Source organism: Suricata suricatta, chromosome 11 (assembly GCF_006229205.1).
Source record: "Suricata suricatta isolate VVHF042 chromosome 11, meerkat_22Aug2017_6uvM2_HiC, whole genome shotgun sequence".
In the NCBI taxonomy this organism is placed as follows: domain Eukaryota; kingdom Metazoa; phylum Chordata; class Mammalia; order Carnivora; family Herpestidae; genus Suricata; species Suricata suricatta.
This window is the reverse complement of record NC_043710.1, coordinates 39,833,163-39,854,103: the sequence shown is the minus strand read 5'-3', so window position 1 is coordinate 39,854,103 and position 20,941 is coordinate 39,833,163. Positions and strand designations below refer to the sequence as shown.

General features: G+C 38.5%; 1 protein-coding gene across 1 annotated transcript; it reads right to left on the bottom strand.

Moving 5' to 3' along the window:
* Nucleotides 1-1,380: 1,380 nt before the first annotated feature.
* TPH1 (tryptophan hydroxylase 1) lies at nt 1,381-20,188 on the bottom strand. Its single transcript, XM_029914899.1, has 10 exons — nt 20,057-20,188; nt 14,427-14,610; nt 12,207-12,307; nt 10,221-10,288; nt 9,899-10,095; nt 7,046-7,181; nt 6,219-6,345; nt 4,486-4,581; nt 3,283-3,416; nt 1,381-1,555 (listed from the first exon to the last, which is right to left on the bottom strand). Exons 1-10 carry the CDS (start codon nt 20,171-20,173, stop codon nt 1,381-1,383), a joined length of 1,335 nt encoding a protein of 444 aa, XP_029770759.1. The 5' UTR covers nt 20,174-20,188.
* Between the last annotated feature and the right edge of the window lie 753 nt (nt 20,189-20,941).

The window sequence follows — 20,941 nt, the reverse complement described above, 5'->3', positions numbered from 1 at the left end:
GCAAATTAAACAGACACGGTACATACTCAGGAGTCCAGCTTCACCTGCTTCTATCTGGCCCACCTCCTGTACTATATAGTCAACACGACATAAAAACCAGTCCTTACAACTCTTGCATTATTAGTGTCAGACTTAAATGGTCTTCTTGACCTTCTTACATCCCATTTCCTCACCCTTATACACTCTACCCTTATGCTTCGACTATTTACAGTCTCACCTTAACCCTTGGAAATGAAGTGCCCAGCATCAATTTTCCAACATTAACTTCGTGCCTCTCTCACCTGTCTCAGTTTGAACTCTCCATTGGACAATACCATCTCCTGCTAATCTAAAGACAAATCCCATCGTGATACCCTGCAGGTCTGAGGATAGGGCCTTTGCAAGTCCCCAGCCTCCAAGTTTCTCCTGGGTCCCATGAGTAGAACAGATAATCTAAAACAAAACTGGTAGAGGGCACCTGGGTGGCTCAGTCAGCGTCCAATTTTGGCTCAGGTCATGCTATCACGGTTTGTGGGTTCAAGCCCCCCACTGGGCTCTGTGCTGACAGCTCAGAGCCTGGAGCCTGCTTCAGATTCTGTGCTTCCCTCTCTGCCCCTCCCCTGCTCACATTCTGTCTCTCTGTCTCAAAAATAAAATAGATGTTTAAAAAAAATTTTTTAAACAAAACCAGCGTCATGTAGTACCTTAGAAAACAAAGGGTCTCACTCAAGAAGGATGGTCACTTGGGAAGGGGCTCCCTAGTGCCCACCAAATAAAGTCCCAAATTCATAGGCTGGTCTTGAGGACTATACCCCAATCAACCTATCCAGATTTAGCTACTTCTATTTCCATACAAGATACCACACTTGAAACTAGACTACTTGTTCTTTATGAGGTGTGCTTCATGTGGAAAGGCCTCTATATTTCTGCCCCTGTTAGCAGTGGAGACAGTGGGTCTCCTATTAAATTTAGAGCTGTGAACATGATCAAGCTTGGCAGAAATCCAATGATAAGTAAGATACTTTCGGAATAAAAGGATCTTAGGTAACAATATGGGTCAGCTCCATAATACCCACTAAGGCATTTTAAGTGATCATAAAGGTCATTTTACTCAAGAAAGACTGGGGAAAAGAGAATCAAGCTGGTATTAGGTCTATCTACACTCATCTCTAAAAAATGAGTGGTCAGTGAATTGTATGCTTTGTGAATCATATTTCACTAAAGCTGTTACAAAAAAAAATAGGTATTGGTATAGAGTATCCAGGTACAAATTTCCAAAGAACTAATTAAGGAATAGGAGTAGAGAATATTGTTTGGCTGCTGTCCCTCCGTGACCAGGTCTTCGAGAAAAGCAGGAGCTGGCCCACAGGCCTCTGAAGTGACCCTCAGATGCTCTCAGGATTAGATGCTCAGCTGCTTGCTAACCTTCGCAAGGGCATCGCTGACAACATCGAGATCATGCTGCAGTTCGTTCATGGCACTGGTTATGCTCTTGGTGTCTTTCAGGATCTGGATACTCCGTGTATATGGATTATACTTCACTCCAAATGGGCGCTTAATTGTTTTGGTAAATTCTCTATTTAAGAAAACAAGTAAGAGGCAATCAATTTCTAGGAGGCAGAATGATGAAAACTGAGCAAAAGCAAACCTATTTCACACACTTTTTCAGACAAAAGACAGCCAATTTGACCTACTTCCCCACACCGCCTGTGCAGAGATTCTCTGGAATCCTACACAGGTAGGAAACCTAAAATTGTCAGCCTCAGACACATCCACCCCTGCATTGCTAAGGAAAGATCCTGTGGATGACTGTATTCATGATTTATTCCTTTATATATCTCTTCGCTATGCTAAGGAGACCAACTACAGTAGCTTTATCAGTAGACACTGGTTAGCCCTTGACCGCCTAGTAACAGACCCCCTCAGCTGTGATTTACATAACTATGCATACAGGCACACAAACACACCCGCACATGCACACATGGAAACAGGCCAGGAAGAGTCCTGTCTCCTGCACATGGTCATTCTTTCTGTTTAGAATGTCTTCCTCTAGCCTTCTCTCAAATGACCTAACTTCTACCCTTTCTTCACGTTCAAGTTCTGCCTTCTTTATCAAGCCAACATTTGAGCCTCTCATTTGGCATCCACAACAATTGTGGCAGGACCCCTAGGAATACACCTGAGGACAAGGGCACAAGAGTTAGGGCTGAAATGCAGTTTGCAATCCAACTGGTCTACCCAGAAGGGACCTCTTTTTCTAGTCTGCACTAGGGGTCATATGTGCTAGAGGAAGCCCTGCTAGTATTGTTGTTTGGTTCTGCACGTGGCCCAACTTCTCGAGTAACAGAAAATCCCTGGAAGACAAGGAACATGTCTTAAACCCCCATCTATCCCACAAAGATCTCACAATGTGACCTCATCACCCCTTCCAACACATGTTTTGTTTTCTGCTTCTATGGTCCTACAGTCTTGGCCCAGGCCCTTATTTTCACCTCAAGTGTTACAAAAATCTCCTAAGCAGTTTCTCTGCCCTCAACATCCTCCTTTCTTAACAATGCACTTAGCTGATTAATAAAGCATAGATTGATTGTATCACACTCCTATATGCTTCCACCTCCTTACCTTTTTTTATGCTGTTCCTTAGCCTAAAATTTAACATATCTAAATCCTATTTATCCTTCAACTGCTTTTTTAGATGTCATTAAGCTTTCACTGTTCCCCCATCTGGAACAAATTGCTCCTGAATAAAATGGAGAACAAAGTTTCATCTGTACCTCTCTAAGCTTTCTATGTTGTTACATAGTAATTTGTATATAGTTTATTTTTCCTAATAGATTATAAATGCTGATGGGAAGAACCCACCTTCTCAATGTATCTGATTCATATATGCGATCACCAAACATCACCATAAACAACATACTCTAAATATTTGTTGTGAAAGAGAGATATGTTACAGGTGGAAGGTACCTAGTAGGCTTCTAATTATCCAGATACTTACTTCTGTGATTCGTTACCATTATTGGACCTATATTTTTATTTAATCTTTAATATTATTATTATTATTATTTGAGAGAGAGAGAGAACATGCGAGTGGGGGAGAGAGGCAGAGGGAGGGAGTGAGGGAGTGAGAGAGAGAGAGGTGCTCAGTATGGAGCCTGACACGGGGCTTGATCCCATGACCCTGGGATCATGACCTGAACGAAAATCAAAAGTTGGATGCTCAACCAGTCGACTGAGTCACCCAGGCACCCCTGGACTTATCTTTTGCAGAAGAAAGTTAGGTATGAGGAAGATACACTTTACCTCATCTTCTCTTTTGCATCTTCAAAGCTTTCAGATACAAAGTAGACATCCTGAAAAGTTGTGATGAGACACTCCTGTTTGCAGGTAATCTTGGGATCAAAGGGCTTTACTTTGGCATGTCCAGAAAGTGAATGCTAGAAGATAAAGAGTCAGTGAATCAAAAAATACTGTCTGATTTTATGGATCACATCCTAAACACAACCACCAGAATCAGCACACCTCTGAATGTACTAATGCAATGGCCCCAGCCTCCAATCCCAAACTTATTTCCTACAGCATTATTTAACCCACAATATACTCCAGCAAAACAAATTGCTCTTCCCCATAAATGTCCCAAGATCACCCCATAGCCTCATTCTAACACTGTTTCCATGTAAGAGGCACCCAGTGATCTTTATTTATGTGTTCCTGCATTAGGACAACTACTCTCCATCCTGTACTAGTCATTCCTATACATGACGTGTACCCACCATCAGCTCATAGGCTCTTTGAGATTAAGACAGTACCATGGACAGTATTTCATGCGCGCTCACACACATTACTCAGCAAACATAATTAGTTCATTCCTTTCTTGTATTAACAATAATTCTCAAAGAATTCTCTAGAATTTAGGAGAAATTATTGCTATCACACTAAAAATGATGAGGGAACAGTAAGAGTTTGCAAGCAAAAGCTCTAAAATATTTTTTATTTAAAATATATATCTATAGGGGCGCCTGGATGGCTCAGTCGGTTAAGCATCTGACTTCAGCTCAGGTCATGATCTCACGGTTCGTGGGTTCGAGCCCCGTGTTGAGCTCTGTGCTGACAGCTAGCTCAGAGCCTGGAGCCTGTCTTATCCCTTCTGTATCTCCCTCTCTCTCTCTCTGACCCTCCCCTGTTCATGCTGTCTCTCTCTCTCTCAAAAATAAATAAAAACAGTAAAAAAATTTTTAATAAATAAATAAAATATGTATCTATAGTATGTCAACTATATGCAAAAAAAGAGAAAGAAACTAAGTAATTAAAGTCCACATATAAGCAAAAAAAATTTTAAGATATCTCTATAAACCTGGGAAATAGAGAAAATTGTCTCATAAAGAACATTTATTGCCACCCCAAGTATTTTCCATAGTACACACTTGTTCAAATCCAAAAACTCTGTCTGGTCATATCAATCATATTAAGTGAACGTGACTACGTGGAGAGGTTTACAGCTCTTACTTTAAGTTCGCTGATGGAAGAGAGTAACCCAGCACCAAAGACTCGCAACTGCCCATCTTGTTTACAGAGACCAAACTCCACAGTGAAAAAGTAGCACTGCAAAAGGACATTGATATATTACTTCCACATCCTGAATAACTCAATTTAAAACAAACTGCAACTCTGGGGCACCTGGGTGGCTCAGTTGGTTGGGCGTCTGACTCTGGCTCAGGTCATGATCTCATGTCTCGTGGGTTTGACTGTGCTGACAGCTCAGAGCCTGAACCCTGCTTCAGATTCTGTGTCTCCCTCTCTCTGCCCCTTCCCCACCCCCTCTCAAAAATTAATAAACATTAAAAAAATTTGTTAAAAACAAACTACAACTCTTAGTCATTGACCCAAAGTGCCCTGCAATAAAGTTCAAGACCCCCTGACCAGTTCACAAGTATTTCTATAATCTGGCCTAGTTCTAAGCTAGCCCCTCTCAAACTGCTATTCCTAGGACTCTTACACACTTAAAAATTACTCAGGACCTGAAAGACCTTTTGTTTATGTGGGTTATAGCTCACTATATTTACTACAGTAAAAGTTAAAATGGAAAACATTTACATGTTTACTAATTAATTTTAAAATGTAATAAATCATATATGGTAACATAACAACTTAATACAAAGTGACTTATATTGTACAAAACAAAAAAGAGTCAGTAAAGAGGAATTGTTTTATGCTGTTTCAAATCTTTTTTAATGTCTGGCTAGATATTATTTAATGTCTGGCTGGAAAACAAATGACTTCTCATATCTCCTACTGTATTTAACCTGTTGCTGTATGTTGTTTTGGTTAAAGTATATGAAGAGAATTCAGCCTCACACAGCAAAGTAGTTGGAAGAAGGCTTAATACTGTAATAGCCTTTTCAGATAATTGTGGATATTCTTCTTTGACACAACATCAGAACTCAACAAGTAGTAATTTCTTAGAGTTCAGCTGTCGTGCGGAATGTGAAACTTTATCAGTGATCTCTAGCTCTTTCTTATATTGAAATCCACTTTGGACTCCGAATGGGTCTTTGTCATCTTATGCAAGGGCTTCAGGGACTCTGGGGGTCCCCAAACCACAGTTGGAGAAGCACTGTTCTAATCATCTAGCCTGTGCCACACTACCTCCCCAACCCTAACCCACTCTGCTCCAGCTTCGTGTCATTTCCCCAAACACACCAAGCACCTTTCTTGGCAGGTGAAAACATGACTCATCTTCCCTGGGCTAGTCTCAATGTTCCTCTTCCATGAAACCTTCCCCAAGCAGTGCTCTGCCTTCCCAGAGTGCTCTGCCTGAACTCCGCTGTACAGCTCTTCCCATCCTAACACAATAGCCTCAAGTTGTGTATCAGTTCCTTGAAGGCAGGAGCCAGGCCTTCCTCATCTTTGTATTTCCAGCATGACGTCCTGTACCCAGTGCTCAAAAATATTGTTAGCATTGTCTTTAGAGGACCTATAACTTTTACCTAAGAAAGATCTACAGACTTTTGTTGTTGCACTCTAGTGTTTCTCCGCCATTTTTAAGGCCCCTGTCTCCTTTGATGAACCTTAAAATTTCTACATACTCCTTCAATGTTATTGAAATCATTTAAATTAAATTAAATATGAGCAAAGACAAATCTTCCAATGGTCATTTTGAATCTGCACTTTTAGACCGACACTCACATCCCACCCCAGATAAGAATTACTGATCTACACAGCTATTTTCAGATGTATACCGTTGCCAGTTTTTGAACAGCCTCTTCTGAAGCTCCAAGGGAAGCCAGGCCAATTTCTTGGGAGAATTGAGCAAAACTTGGTTCAGCCAAAAGGGGGACATGACCTAAGAGTTCATGGCAGGTATCTCTGAAAAAGAGGTACAAGTTTGTCACACTGTGATGCTTATGTCACACATAAATGCAAAATCAACAATTCAATCAAACCAAAATCTGACCTTACTTCTATTCAGGTGGTATTACTTTGGAAATAGACCACAAAGGACACTAACAATTTAATAAAGAAGTTATTTTGGTTTAAAACCTGGGCCACTCAGCAACATACACGCATAGGATACCCATAGAATGAGCCCCCCACATCCTCACCAAATCAAGTATCTGCTCAAATTTCACCTTCTCAGTGAGTCCTTGTCTGATCAGCCTTTTCAAGACAGAAGCACTCCACGCATAACACTTTTTTCCTCTTGCTCTGCTTTACTTTTCCCCATGGTACTTAACACCATCAAATGTAATATGTATATTTACTTGTTTATTATCCCTATCCCCCACTGGAACATAAATTCTATGAAGTTAGAAATTTTTGTCTAAGTTTTTTCAATGCTACACTCCCTATGCTTAGAATAGCACTCGGCACCTAACAGGTTGTCAGTTAGGAATAGTAAAGCTGACAACTAACATATACAGAGCACAGAGCATGTATTATGTGCCAGGCATTATTTGAAATGCTTTACATGTGGTCGTTCATTTAATCTTCACACAAAATTCATGAAGTGAGTACCACTATGACAAATAACAATTTGACGAATGAAAGCTGAAGTAGAAGTACTCACGGCTCTGGGGTATAGAGAGGGTCTGAACTGTGTCTCACGTACTGTGTGCAGTGAAAAACTCGAAAGGCTAAACCTGATAAGAAATCTCTCGGTGATAAGTAACCAGCCACAGGACGGACGGAAAAACCTGTGCGCTCTGCAAAGCAAAGGAGAAAATGAAGAAAATCTTCACCCAAACAGACCAGTTACTGCAACACTTTATTACTGCCAGTGCTACCAAGTAACACTTTGAGGGAGAACATGGAAACTAAAATGTGTCACGTGTACACAAAGGTGTGATCACGTGTGTACACGTGTGATCATTATTAAGCACTTACCATGGCCAAGCAAGGAGTTAGACCTTATATATCATACCTCCTTTCATGTTTACAATTTGAGTTAAAGTTTATTCTCCTCATTGTGATGACTGTAAAACTGATGCTCAGAGACTCAATAATGTGTCAGAAGTCCCACAGTAGATAATAAAGGTAGAGAGGGAGCCCAGGTCTCCTTATATAACATCTTACAGTCTCCCTAAAGGGTTTAGAACATCTCTTAGACAATCTTACTTCCTTGTGCAAAAACAAAACAAACAAACAAAGAAGATCTATTAATTGAAATCAGAACCAGTTTTTAATCTATGCCATCTTTAGCCAGTATTACCTCTTGCAAAGTAGTTTCTATATTTTATCTAAACTGGATGGTGCTCTCTATTCTCCAACAGCTATGACGGTATGCCCTCGGTAAAAAGACACCAGCCAGCAGGCCACAGTGGCTCAAGGGACCCCTATAAGCAGTATTTTTGCCGTTCATTTCAAACCCTCACCCTCTCATCTTCCAGTTCCACCCAGTTGCTCTGTACTTGGATTCTCCCACTCTGATGGGTAGACTTCATGGTCCAATGGAGCTCTCCATGATAATGGAAAGGTTCTATATCTATATACCTATTAGGTAGCCACTAACCACATATGGCTATGAAGCACTTGAAATGTGGCTAATGTGAATAGAAAACTAACATTTTGTTACATTAATTTGAATTATTTAAGCAACCACACGTGTCTAGGGACCACCATATTTGACAGTGAAGAGAGCTCCTTTCAACTCACATTTTGTTTGACTCTCATTTAAGTTTGGTTTCCCTCTTTGAGAGTTTTTCTCGAAACACCTTTATCCACATGCTTTGCAGACAGTTCAAGCTCCAGACCCCAAGTGAATAGCTTTCAGTTTTGTACGCATAACAGAATATTTCCTCCAAATCTCAAGCAAATTTAATTTGGTAACTTCTGTAGCATATACTGGTCCGGTTTTTGTAAGACCCACAAGGTCATGTGCATTGGTTCTCTGTCATACTTCATCACTATTTTTAATCTAATTTTATGGGAACCATGTATATAAATTCTTCCCTTATAAAACTATCATGCCTTTTCCTGTTTAGTTCTTAGTTTTGTGCACAGTGGTTGACTAATAAGGATTATGGAGTTGAATAGATACGTAGACTTTTATGACAATCTATGTAAGAAATTCAATGATAGGAATTTCAGACTATGGTGGAAATAAACTAAACCCTTTGAGTGAAAAGCGTAACTTCTACCTGTTCCCTAAGGTTCTAGTCTGCTGAGATCAAAAAGGATATTTATTTTTCTTTCATATTATAGACACTGGAGATTACTGATCATGTTACATCCTACATGAGCTAGAAAAAATAAGGAAACCTGAACCAAATAAGCATGAAGAACTAAAAGGGAAAAAATTAACCTACTCTTTGTTGATGCGTCTACTAGCATGCCTTCTTCCTTGGGAAACTGATAGAGTCTTAATATGGAAAGGAGCTTCAGAGATCATTTACACCAATCCTCCCTAAGGAGCTTGAATCTTTTCTACCATCTCCTGGACAAGCGTGTATAGGCTTCTGCATGAAAACCTCCAGGGATGCAAAAATAACCATCTCATAAGCCTGTTCCATTTCCCAATGGCTCTTTCAACAGGTCTCCATTTTGAGCCAAAAGCTTGTAGTTTCAATCCATCTGTCATTTACTTTAGGGCCACAGAGTAATTCCTCTATTACATAAGATTATCATCTGGTATCTAAGAAAAGCTATAATGTCCCCTAGTTTCCAGGCTAAATATCCTAAGACTCCTTCAGATTTTATTTACATAATATGTTTTCCAACCCCTTATAATTTTACTCACTTCCCTCTATACTTGCTCCAGTTCCCTCTTCAAACTGGGTGTCCAATACTAGATCCAATACTCCAGGGCAGAGTAAGAAAAATTCTGACCTCTCACGTGCTTGACTTTCTTCTACTTCTTCTTTTTAAAATAATTTTTAAAGTTTATTTATTTATTTTAAGAGAGAGCATGTGTGCATGTGGGAGAGGGACAGAGAGAGAGAGAGGGAGAGAAATCCCAAGCTGGCTTTGCACTGTTGGTGCAGAGCCTGATGTGGGCTCAAACCCACAAACCATGAGATCATGACCTGAGCCAAAGTCAGACACTTAACCAACTAAGCCACCCAGGTGCCCTTTGACTTTATTCTTCTATTAAAAATTCTGTCATGGATGAAGAGCCTGGGTGGCTCAGGACGTTTAACTAAACGTCCAACTTTGGCTCAGGTCATGATCTTGCAGTTCATGAGTTTGAGCCCCACATTGGGCTCTGTGCTGACAGCTCAGAGCCTGGAGGCTGCTTCAGATTCTGTGTCTCCCTCGCTCTCTGCTCCTCCCCTGCTCACTCTCTGTCTCTCTCTGTCTCTCTCTCTCTCTCTCTCTCTCTCTCTCTCTCTCTCTCAAAAATAAACATTAATTTTTTTTAAATTCTGTCTTTATCACAACAGAGTTCAATATACCCCTTACAAAAAATTAATTCACTTATTACCTTTTAAGAAGTTTGAGACATCTTCCAGTTGTGGGATATTATCTTCCCGGTATCCACAATATTTAGAAAGCAGAGGTAGGTTTTTGAGATACTCTCTGCAGGCATGGGTTGGGTAAAGTTTGTTGAGCTCTCGGAACACGGTTCCCCAGGTCTTAATCTCCTCTTCCGTGAATTCAACCTTGGGAATGGGGTCTCCACTAATGAGACAGAGATGTTATTTTGAATTAGCATTCAATAAATATAGCACTTACTTTCTATTTACTAAATGAGCATAATTTATTCTATTCATTTATTTTATATATATTATTTATAATATACTTACTATTTATAGTTCATAGCCAAGTCTGCAAAATACTTTCGTCTTTTACGGTAGACATTGTCTTTGAAGCCCTGACAATTAAAGAAAAGTTTAAAAATATCCATCCTAAAAAATACTTGACAAATGATATTTAGGAAACATTTCATTATTACTCGAGCTATGATATTAAGGGGCTTACATAATTGTTATTTTGAGTAAGCATTGTTTACAAATTTATGATCATTTTTATTTTAAAGTCAATGTTACATGAAAGCTTTATGTGATACTGCCTACAAAGATGAAAGATACTCTAGATACAAGATACAAAAATCCTATAGTGGCTACAAAAAAGAAAACAGTCTGAGGAGCAAGAAAAGCTGCATTCTAGTTAAATACACAACTCTTTTCCAAGAGCGAGTATATACAGGGTAGTGATTTTTTAGGACATTCACAGTGTTGTGCAAGTACCTCCACTACAATTTCAAAAAATGTTCATCCCATAAAGAAACACCACACTCATTCACAAACTCTCCCCATTTCCTTCACCTCCAGACCCTGGCAATCACTAATCTACTTTCTGTTTCTATGAATTTGCATATTCTGTACCTTTCATATAAAAGGAATCATATAACATATGGTCTTTTGTGACCAGTTTCTTTTACTATCAGTTTTCAAGGTTCATCCATATTGTAGCATATATTAGTATTTCATACTTTTTTATGGCCAACAATATTACATTTTAGGGACACACCAAATTTTATTTATCTAATCAGAGGATGGACATTTGGATTATTCCTGATTTTTTTTTTCTATGAACATTTGTGTACAGGTTTTTGTGTGGACATCTTTTCAATTTTCTTAGATGGGTACCTACATATCAATGATGATCTTTACTCAGAAAAGGGATAATGATCATACTGAGGTTTTAGATAGTTCTAGTGATGATGAGGAATATGGGTTGAAGGTGGCAAGCTGGAGGCTGGGAGCTGAGTTAAAAGTGTAGTAATGGGAATAAATAAGGAACAAACTTAAGAAATATTTAGATCAAAATCAGCAGTACCTGGTAGTAGATCAATAAAACTGATTTAGTCACCACTCCATCAATATGTCCCAGATTTTCATGCCTCTGACCCTTTTACTCATGTTGCATTGAATTATCTTTCCTCTCCATCTCTTTCCTGTCAAAATCCTTTAAGGCCTAGTTAAAAGGTTGCCCTTCTCTGATCTCCTCAAGCAGCCATGTTTGTCCTCTGTGTACATCTCAAAGCAATTTGTTTGTGCCACTTAGCACTTTCCACAATTTAATCCCATGTTTATTTACATATGGGTGCTTTATCTTTCCAACTAGCCTGCAAGCACCTTGAGAGCAAGTACAGCAATGTATTAATCCCAATTAATAAGTTGCCTAATAAGGTATTATAGGAAAAAATAGGCAGATCAGCTGAGGACTGTCTAAGGCAATACACAGTCAAAGAACACAGCTGGTAAGTGGCAGATCGAAGCCTTGGGATTGACTCCAGAATTGTGATCTTTTTTCTCCACTCTCCCAAAACCATTGAGCCCCATAAACAAGCCTAATCCTCTGGGCTTCCTAATTATCCAACTTATGCCTGTACTGTAGCCCATGTAATGTTCCAAAGAAACAACTTCTAGTTCATCAACTGCCTAATAAACCAATCCTGCTGGACAGTCTTTCTTGCTCCTATCTTTACATGCCTATACATGCCCCACTTTAATAAAAACTGCTGCAGATTCTGTCTTCATTTTAGCATAACTCTTGGAATAGCTTTTAGTAATAGGAATGCCAGGCATGCAACAGATGTTTCAAAGCCCATGAAGTTAGTCTGTATTCTACCAACGTGGAGGACTACTGGAGCTTCCCAAAATCCAGAGTAAAACGACATCCTATTTAGTCTAGAATAACCATGATTTCCAAAAAAGAAAATAATTTCCCTTAACTTTATATTGCTTTAAATTATTTTCATGAAAAGATTTATTAAAGGTATTTACAGGATGGTCCGCATCCAGTTCAGATCCATACATCAGAACTCTGTTGGCACAATGGTCCAGGTCAGAAATCTTCTTTGGAAACCAAGGAACAGTTTCCATACCTAAGAAAAACAAAACCACCGACAGTTGAAGAGATCTTAAATAAGGCAAGAAGGAAGAAGAAATTAAGAAAGTCATGGATACATTTGGAGGAGATTTTTAATTTGTACGTTGAGGCAAAATCTATACAAATATATTTATATTTCTTTTTTTTACTTTTTTTTAATTTATTTTTGAGAGACAGAGAGAGACAGCGCAAGCAGGGGAGGGTCAGAGAGAGAGGGAGATACAGAATCTGAAGCAGGCTCCAGGCTCTGAGCTACCTGTCAGCACAGAGCCCGACACGGGGCTCAAACCCACAAACTGTGAGATCATGACCTGAGCCAAAGCCGGACACTTAACTGACTGAGCCACTCAGGTGCCCCTCTATTTCTTAATAAGTAAAGTTTATCTAAAATTTTTTAGCTTAAAACTTTTGTCTCTCTCTCTCAAAAATAAATTTAAAAAAAAACTTTTTTCGAGCCCTGATTTCCTAAGTGTTGGAGAAATGTTGTACTTTAGAAATAGACCTAAAGTACAAAAAAAAAAGTTTAAAACTCAGTTATCCTTTCAAAAGCAGAGTACGGATGTACAACTTTGCAGACCAAAGGTGCAAATTTAATAAGAATGAACATTTATTTTTCTTCATGCAAAGGATCTTGGAGATCATGTAGTCTTTGCCACTCTGATCTCGCACCCTCCCTCAGACATACACACCCTCTGAGAACTCTGGGGTTTTGCATATGCTGTTCTCCTCCCTGGAATACTTATATCCCACCCCCACTTCCTGCCTCACGCCACCCTTCTGTTTTCCTAAAAATATCCTTTTCCTCCTTCAAGACCCAGATCCAAGGAACCTCCCCTGTCCTTGTAGGTTGAGCTATTTCTCTGTCCTCTGAGCTCCTGTGACCCTGCTTCTGATTCTTTAAAACATCTGTTTATATCTAGGTCTTACAGGAAAGACAGAGAAGTACTCTAGGGGAGGGACTATATATATTTGTATCCCTGTTTCTTAGTAGAGACATCTGACACAACTTGGTGTTCCCCAAATACCAACTGAACCATTCACCCCCTAGAAAACTCATCATTTTATAGATGAGGCAACCAAAGCTCAGAGAGGTGAAGTAACTTATCCAAGGTAACTCATCTCTATTGGAAGAGAGGGGACTAACATTCAGTCCTTCTTGTTCGAGCCTAATGCTCTTTGGAACATATCCAGAAGTGATAGTCAAGAGATTTAACCACAAATACCACAGGGGCACCAATCATTGAAAATAGACATGAACAGAGTCCTAGGCTCTTGCTCTGCCAGATGTTAGCCCTTTGTTTGTGGGGGGTCTGGGACTCCTAGGACAGCATCTGGAGCACACCAGCTTCGGATATTGTGGAGATACTAAAGGGACGTGAGGAAGCAGCTATCTGCCCCTCAGAAATGGAAGGATGTTACTATTTTAATAACTTACACAGCCATGTAAATACATAACAGATCAGCATCAGCCCTGATTACACCCTAATATCGTGCATATTCTAAAGGGACTATTTTAAATTGAGTAACATAGATAAATGTGGTTAGATTATCCTTTTGTCTTTTGTCCCAAATAAACTACGAGGATTTTTTCCACAACAGAAGATCTTAGCCATCTGAAACCTTGAGAGGCTATGTTGCTTTCCACGTGCTTTTGGTGGGAGTGGGGACAGGGAGAACTATGTAAAGAGTGTATTCATACCATAGTCAGTGACTGTCAACAAATTTGAACATTCACTTAATATCTGCCAGATGGTAGGCCCTGTGGGAGTCTCTAAGTGCCCAGAAATTGTAAATTGAAGGTTCGGGAAATCAATAAATGTTTGATGATTTGGAAACTGAGAAAATTTAATCAATTTCTGATTAATTCAGCTCTGAATTCTTTCTTATACCCAACATTTCCTTTCACGTTCCCTCACACTTGATAAAAATGTTGCTTTGTAATTGTTCTGCAGTATTTTAAGCAATTACATTTTGGGTTTCTTTCACTACTGGACTGTAAGCAATTTGAAGAGACAGTGTTTTATCTTTATTTTCATGCCTCCAAGGTAAATATAAGATTGGACATACATGATGTGCTTAATCTTCTCAGTGGGATTTTCACTTTCCAAACTTACCATCTTCTTTCACAGTAAAAATATCTGGTGGGCTCACAGAAAGAACATTAGTATAGGACTTCAACAGATGAAAAATATCATTCAATTGTTCTCTGTTGATATCACAGTCAATAAAAATCTCAAATTCTGAGTTTCTTCTCTTTGATTTTCGGGACTCAATATGTAACAGATTCACATGTTTCTCCTGTGTAAAACAGAGAGTGAAGATACAGATGATAGCCTCAAATGGTATTAGTCGCTGAGCTCATCACTTTCATTACTGCTAAAAATCAATTTCACACTCACTGTAATATCAGAGAAGAAAGAGGCTGTTTTTAGTGCAACAGCAAAGTAATTCCCCTAACTATTAGGTACTGTTCAAAAAAGTTTGAAAAATTAACCACCCACTAGAAAGTCCCTTGAATTGCCAGAAATGAATGGCCTTCAAATAAAAATATCAAACCTATGAGCACTGGTAGTTCAGTGGTAGAATTCTCAAACCTCCTACATAAAAAGAACTTTTCAAAAATTCTCACGAATAAAAGCTAGTTTTCAGAAAGGGATATTAATGTTAGTCCTTTAGAAAGAAAAGTTTCTGGGACACCTGGGTGGCTCAATCAATTGAGTGTCCAGCTTTGGCTCAGGTCATGATCCTGTGGTTCCTGGGTTCAAGCCCTGCGTCAGGCTCTATGCTGGCAGCTGGTTCGGAGCCCATCTTCTGATTCTGTGTGTGTGTCTCTCTCTGGCCCTCCCCTGCTCATGCTGTCTCACTCTCTCTCTCTCAAAAATAAATAAAATATTACAAAAAAGTTTTTAAAGAAAGAAAAGTTTTCTTTGTGAATATCCACTTAATAAAATTAGATGAACATCTTGAACAGGTTATTCAATACCTCAAACCTCTTGAGCTACAAACTTAGTAACCAGCTGAAGCAGATTGCTTCTTCTGCTCTCTTCCTACGCCAGCCGGGGCTGGGTGCCATGTGTGCAGGCATGGGGGAGGAGGACATCTTCTCTTACCAATTGGATAGCTGAGGACCAGCACCAATGACATAATAATGAAACATAAGAACCAATTACCCTACAGTTTTTCTATAAAAAAATTAGAAAGTTAGACTAGCTGATCTCCAACACTAACTAGTTCAATTTGAATTAACTTGTTGAATACCTATGTAGCCAGGTAAGGGCTGTGAAGCATACAAAGAAACGTAAGATATACAAGGAGTTTATAATCTTGTTAGCTAACAGATGAAAGACTAAGAGAAAATACAAGGAATAAGTATCTGGGTGCATTGATTTTTAGAGAAAGCAGAAGTTTCCGTGGAGCAGACAGGAAACTGAAATGAATCTTAAGGAATAGAAAGAGTGGGAAACAGAGGGAAGAAGAGGGAGTCAAAACAGGAGCAACTGCATATACGAAGGTAGGGATGAAGTAATAATTATTAGGAATATGAACTAACAGGAAAAAAAGAGTGAGTATCAGGGATACTGGAAAACTGGAATAGGCAAGGTTTATCCTGAAACACAGACTTCATCATGGAATCAATGGAAGAAAGTCAGTTACAAAATATACTGGAGTTGATCAGACATAAAGGAGAGTTTCTGACATTGGCTGTAGCAACATTTTTCTAGATATGTCTCCTGAGGCAAGGGAAATAAAAGCAAAAATAAACTATTAGGATTACACCAAAATAAAGGTTTCTGCACAGTGAAGGAAACAATCAACAAAACTAAGAGGCAACCTACTGAATGGAAAAAATATTTGCAAATGACATATCTGATATAGGGTTAGTATCTAAAATGTGTAATAAAGAACTTATACAACTCAACATCCAGAAAACAAATAATCCATTTGAAAAATGGGCAGAACACATGAACAGATATTTCTCCAAAGAGGACATCCAGATGGCCAAACACAAACATGAAAAGATGCTCAACATCATTCATCACCAGGGAAATGCAAATCAAAATCACAGTGAGGGGTGCCTGGGAGGCTCAGTTGGTTAAGCAACCAACTTCAGCTCAGGTCATGATCTCAGTTTGAGGGTTCAATCCCACATCGGGCTCTGACAGCTCAGAACCTGGAGTCTACTTTGGTTTCTGTGTCTCTCTCCCTCTCTCTCTGCCCCTCCCTTGCTTGTGCTTTCAAAAATAAATGTAAAAATAAATAAATAAAATTTATTTTAAAAAACCACAATGAGATATCACTTCACACCTATCAGAATGGCTAAATATATGTAATGGAATATTATTCTGCCATAAAAAAGAATGAAATCTTGCCATTTGCAATGACATGGAAGGAGCTACAGAATATAATGCTAAGTGAAATAAGTCAGTCAGAGAAAGACAAATACAATATGATTTCATTCATATGTGGAATTTAAGAAACAAAATAAAAGAGCAAAGAAAAAAAAGAGAGAGAAAAAAACAAACCAAGAAATAGACTCTTAACTATAGAGAACAAACTGACAGGTATCAGAGGGGAGGTGGCTGGGAGGAATGGGTGAAATAGTGCACTCGTCCTGTTGAGCACTAGTTTATGTATGGAAGTGCTGAATCACTACATTGTATACCTGATACTAATATAACACTGTATGTTAATTATATTGGAATTAAACTTAAAACTTCTTTAGAAAGAAGTAAAGAAGGGTCTAATCTAGTTCTTATTAATTTTTACAATAAGAATGAATTCATAAATATTTTCTTTTTTTAAAGCAGGGGGTCCACTCCCAGTGTGGGGTCCAGCATGAGGCTTGAGCCCACAATTCTAAGATTACGACTTGAGCTGAAATCAAGAGTCAGATGCTCAACTGATTGAGCCACCCAGGTACCCTGATAAATATTTTCTGGGTGATGACTTGAATAAATAGAAAGCTAAATTATGTTTTTGGAAACAAATAAGCAATAAGTCAATTCTTCCTAAATTACTCTATAAATTGAACACTATCAACATCAAATTTTTGATGGAATTTAGTGAGGAAATATAACTAAATAATTTAAAATTATTATTTTCCATCTGCAAGAAAAATTTAGGAAGATCCAGGGAACTTTATATAAAGTAGAAGTAATACTTCCCTATTATATATTTCAATTACAAAAACAGAGGCCCAAAGAAGTTAAGCAGGTTGCCCAAGACATACAGCTAATAAGTGTCAGAACTGGAATTCAAACTCAAACTTTCCATGCTTTTAAACACTAAGTTGTAATCCTGTTTACCAAAAAGGAAGTTAGAATAATGGATAATATGGCTCTTCTTTGAGCAGGATTTATATAATTTTAATAATGAAAATACTAAAGACTGGCATAGCCAAAAACTGGGACATAACTGCATTGGGAAGATGCAGGGGGAAAAGAAGTTGAGGGCACCACTGGGAAGGGAGCTGTGTCAAAAAGCTAAGCCTTTACTTCCATTGCAGGACATTTGTAGGTAATATCTACACGTTAAAAAAAATCAAGGAAGAGCAAAATGAGCATATTGTTTGTAAACATGGTAGTAGGGGTGCCTGGCTGCTCTGTCATTGAGCTTAGGGTTGTAAGATTGAGCCACATCTTGGGTATAGAGATTACTTAAAAAGGAAATCTTTCAAAAAATAAAAAACAAAAGAAGCAAAAAAAAAAAAAAAACAACCCATAGAAGTAAATACTAGAAAAGACAGTTAAAAGAACTGAAAATGGTTGCCTCCTGCAGACTGAAGATAAGTAAAATGAGTGCACCTGGGAGACGATGCCACAGTTAGAAGAACGAAGGAAATGAGTACGTGGGTAGCGCTGACTGAAAGAAAAAGCGTATCGTACAGTTACAATTACCTAAATTACTAACACATACACATGTAAGAACTCCACATATTCTAAGGTGCACATGAAAATAACTCAATGTAAAAATCGAACATATTGGAGCAGTTGTGTATCAGGAGGGAGAAAGGGAGACTGAATGGAACAATGAAAAAAAGTGGGTGGAGGCTGTATACATGATGATGATTGTTTACATGTGAGTTAATATGTATGATTAAGTCAGCTCTTTGCCCTCAGATTAACAAAAGAAATTAAATTTGTCTTAAAAATGAAAAGAGATGAAGCTCTGTGGTGTGGGTTCATTTTTAAACCATGCACACACATTCATTGATTAAAAATAAAACAAAAAAAGAAAGTGGACAGAAGAAGAAATATAAGGCATGCTATTTAAAAATTCAAAGGTATTCAATAAAGAAGTTAGCATAATCATGTGATTATCAAATTTAGGGAGAAGGAAGAGGAAGAAGGGAAGGAGACGGTGTCAGTAGTATCCACAAGAGAAAGTAAACGAGTATCACGTAAAGTTGATAACTCCAAGAGAGGTATCAGGACAATAGTTAGATATTGTTTTTCATTGCAAACTCTTCTAGACTACTGGTCTTTACTTAAAATTAATTCTTTGAAGTATTATTTTTAAACTTGATTTTTAAAGTAGCTAACATCTGCTCTTTACATATGTTAACTCTATTATTTCTCACAATGACCCTATGTGAGGTGGGGGGCTCTCACTTTATAGATGCAAAGATTGAAGCACAGAGAGACCAATTGATTCTTCCGTGATCACCCAGCCGACAAGAGACAGAGCAAGGAGTGAGGGAGAGGCAGAGGGAGAGAGAGAATCCCAAGCAGGCTCCATATCCAGTGCACAGCCCAACCCCACAGGGCTTGATCTCAAGACGGTGAGATCATGACCTGAGTCCAAATCAAGAGCCGGACACTTAGCTACCCAGGTACCTCAAAATACATGAACTCTACGTATTGTTTCCCTACACATTATACCAAGTTACCTCCACACCAAAGGTGTATTTAAGTCCCAAAGGCATTGAAGTTTTGACAGTAGGGAACAGTATAACTCTAGAATCTTTGTTATTTTGTTATTAATATATCATTAAATAGTATTAAATTTTTAATATTCTTTTTAACTAAAATAAAATTAAAATTTGCTTCTCTGAAATCCATAAGTAAATCTTTCCTCCCTGCTCCTTTATTAGCTCTTGGTATCTTCTCTTCGTAAATGGTTTGTATCCTTTGCCCATTGTTAGAACTGAGAAGTTTTTATTATTTTTTTAATGTTTTTTATTTATTTTTGAGAGACAGAGAGAGACTGCATGAGTAGGGGAGGGCCAGAGAGAGAGGGAGATGCAGAATCCGAAGCAGGCTCCAGGCTCTGAGCTAGCTGTCAGCACAGAGCCTGATGTGGGGCTCAAACCCACAAACCATAGATCATGACCTGAGCTGAAGCTGGACGCTTAGCCGACTGAGATACCCAGTTGTCCCAGAAGATTTTTTTTTAATTTTTTGTTTTTTATTTATTTTTGAGAGACAGAGAGAGACAGCATGATCAGGGGAGGGCCAGAGAGAGAGGGAAACACAGAATCCGAAGCAGGATCCAGGCTCCGAGCTAGCTGTCAGCACAGAGCCACAAACCGTGAGATCATGACCTGAGCCGAAGTCAGATGCTTAACTGACTGAGCCATGCAGACTCCCCTAGAACTGAGAAGTATTTTAGAAATTTAAGTGCTTAAGACATTTCTGCAATCCATCTCTGAGGAATTTACAATAATTTACACTTTAAATGTAATTTTAGAGCCTCATTTTATGAGAATTTTATGCAAAAATATAAAAATATGGCGAGTGCTTACCTGGAAGATTTTTAGTGCTTTTATTAGTCCACCAACTTCATTCTTCAAGGAAAAAATGAGAGTTGCTCTTCCTCTCTCTAGGGAATGATCTTTATTTTCTTTATTGTCTTCAATCATGATGAATTTAGTGTACTTTTCTAAAAACAAAGTATGAAAATATAGAAAGAGGTCTAAAAAAGTTGTGCAATAGAGTCCGTATTTGATAATATTTGAAACCAATGACAATACTTGATAACATTAACCGAGTTTTAGTTTCCTCACTTGTGAAACATGGATTTGTAGATATGCTTTGCAAGACTGTAATGAGACCAACATAAGATAAAACATTGCGTAACAGGGCCTGGAATATAATATGCATAAAATGCATGTTAGTAGTTTCTTTTTCTCTTTTCTAAGTCAATCCTTTCAGGGCATGATTCATACCTACTAGCTTCTTGCAGTCTTCCTATTATTCCTGAACTGGTCACTCTTTCTCTATGAAAGCCTACCTTCTCTCCCCCAACAATTTCAGCACTTTTTAAATTTATACTGGATCTTGAATTCGAGTTTTATTCACATTCATCTTGTCATTTAACAAGGCAGAAAGCCCCTCAAGACAGAGACAAAGCCTTCTATTTTTTTCATAGATTCAAGAGCCTGGGTAGTCTGGACACATGAGGGCTCACGAATAACAGCTAGCTGAGAGAATTTGGGTTCTATATTAAGTGTCTTCTTTCTTCTTTAACTTGGAATCTCTCAGGCTGTGGGCTCTGAAAGGCCATTTAGCCTTTTCAATGTTAGCCCACAAGAGCTATGTGATTATAAATTCAACTCTGTGTATGTGTGTTGGGGGAGGTAAGGATATTGTAGGGGATGAAAGTGGAGTATTAGAAATAACTTTCACCT

Coding starts and splice junctions, on each gene's coding strand:
- TPH1 (XM_029914899.1), bottom strand. CDS start 20,173: ATGATTGAAGACAATAAAGAAAATAAAGATCATTCCCTAGAGAGAGGA. Junction 7,182..9,898: donor TGTCTCAAACTTCTTAAAAG/GTAATAAGTGAA, acceptor TTTGCTTTGCAG/AGCGCACAGGTTTTTCCGTC. Junction 6,346..7,045: donor CCTCTCTATACCCCAGAGCC/GTGAGTACTTCT, acceptor CCTCTTTTTCAG/AGATACCTGCCATGAACTCT.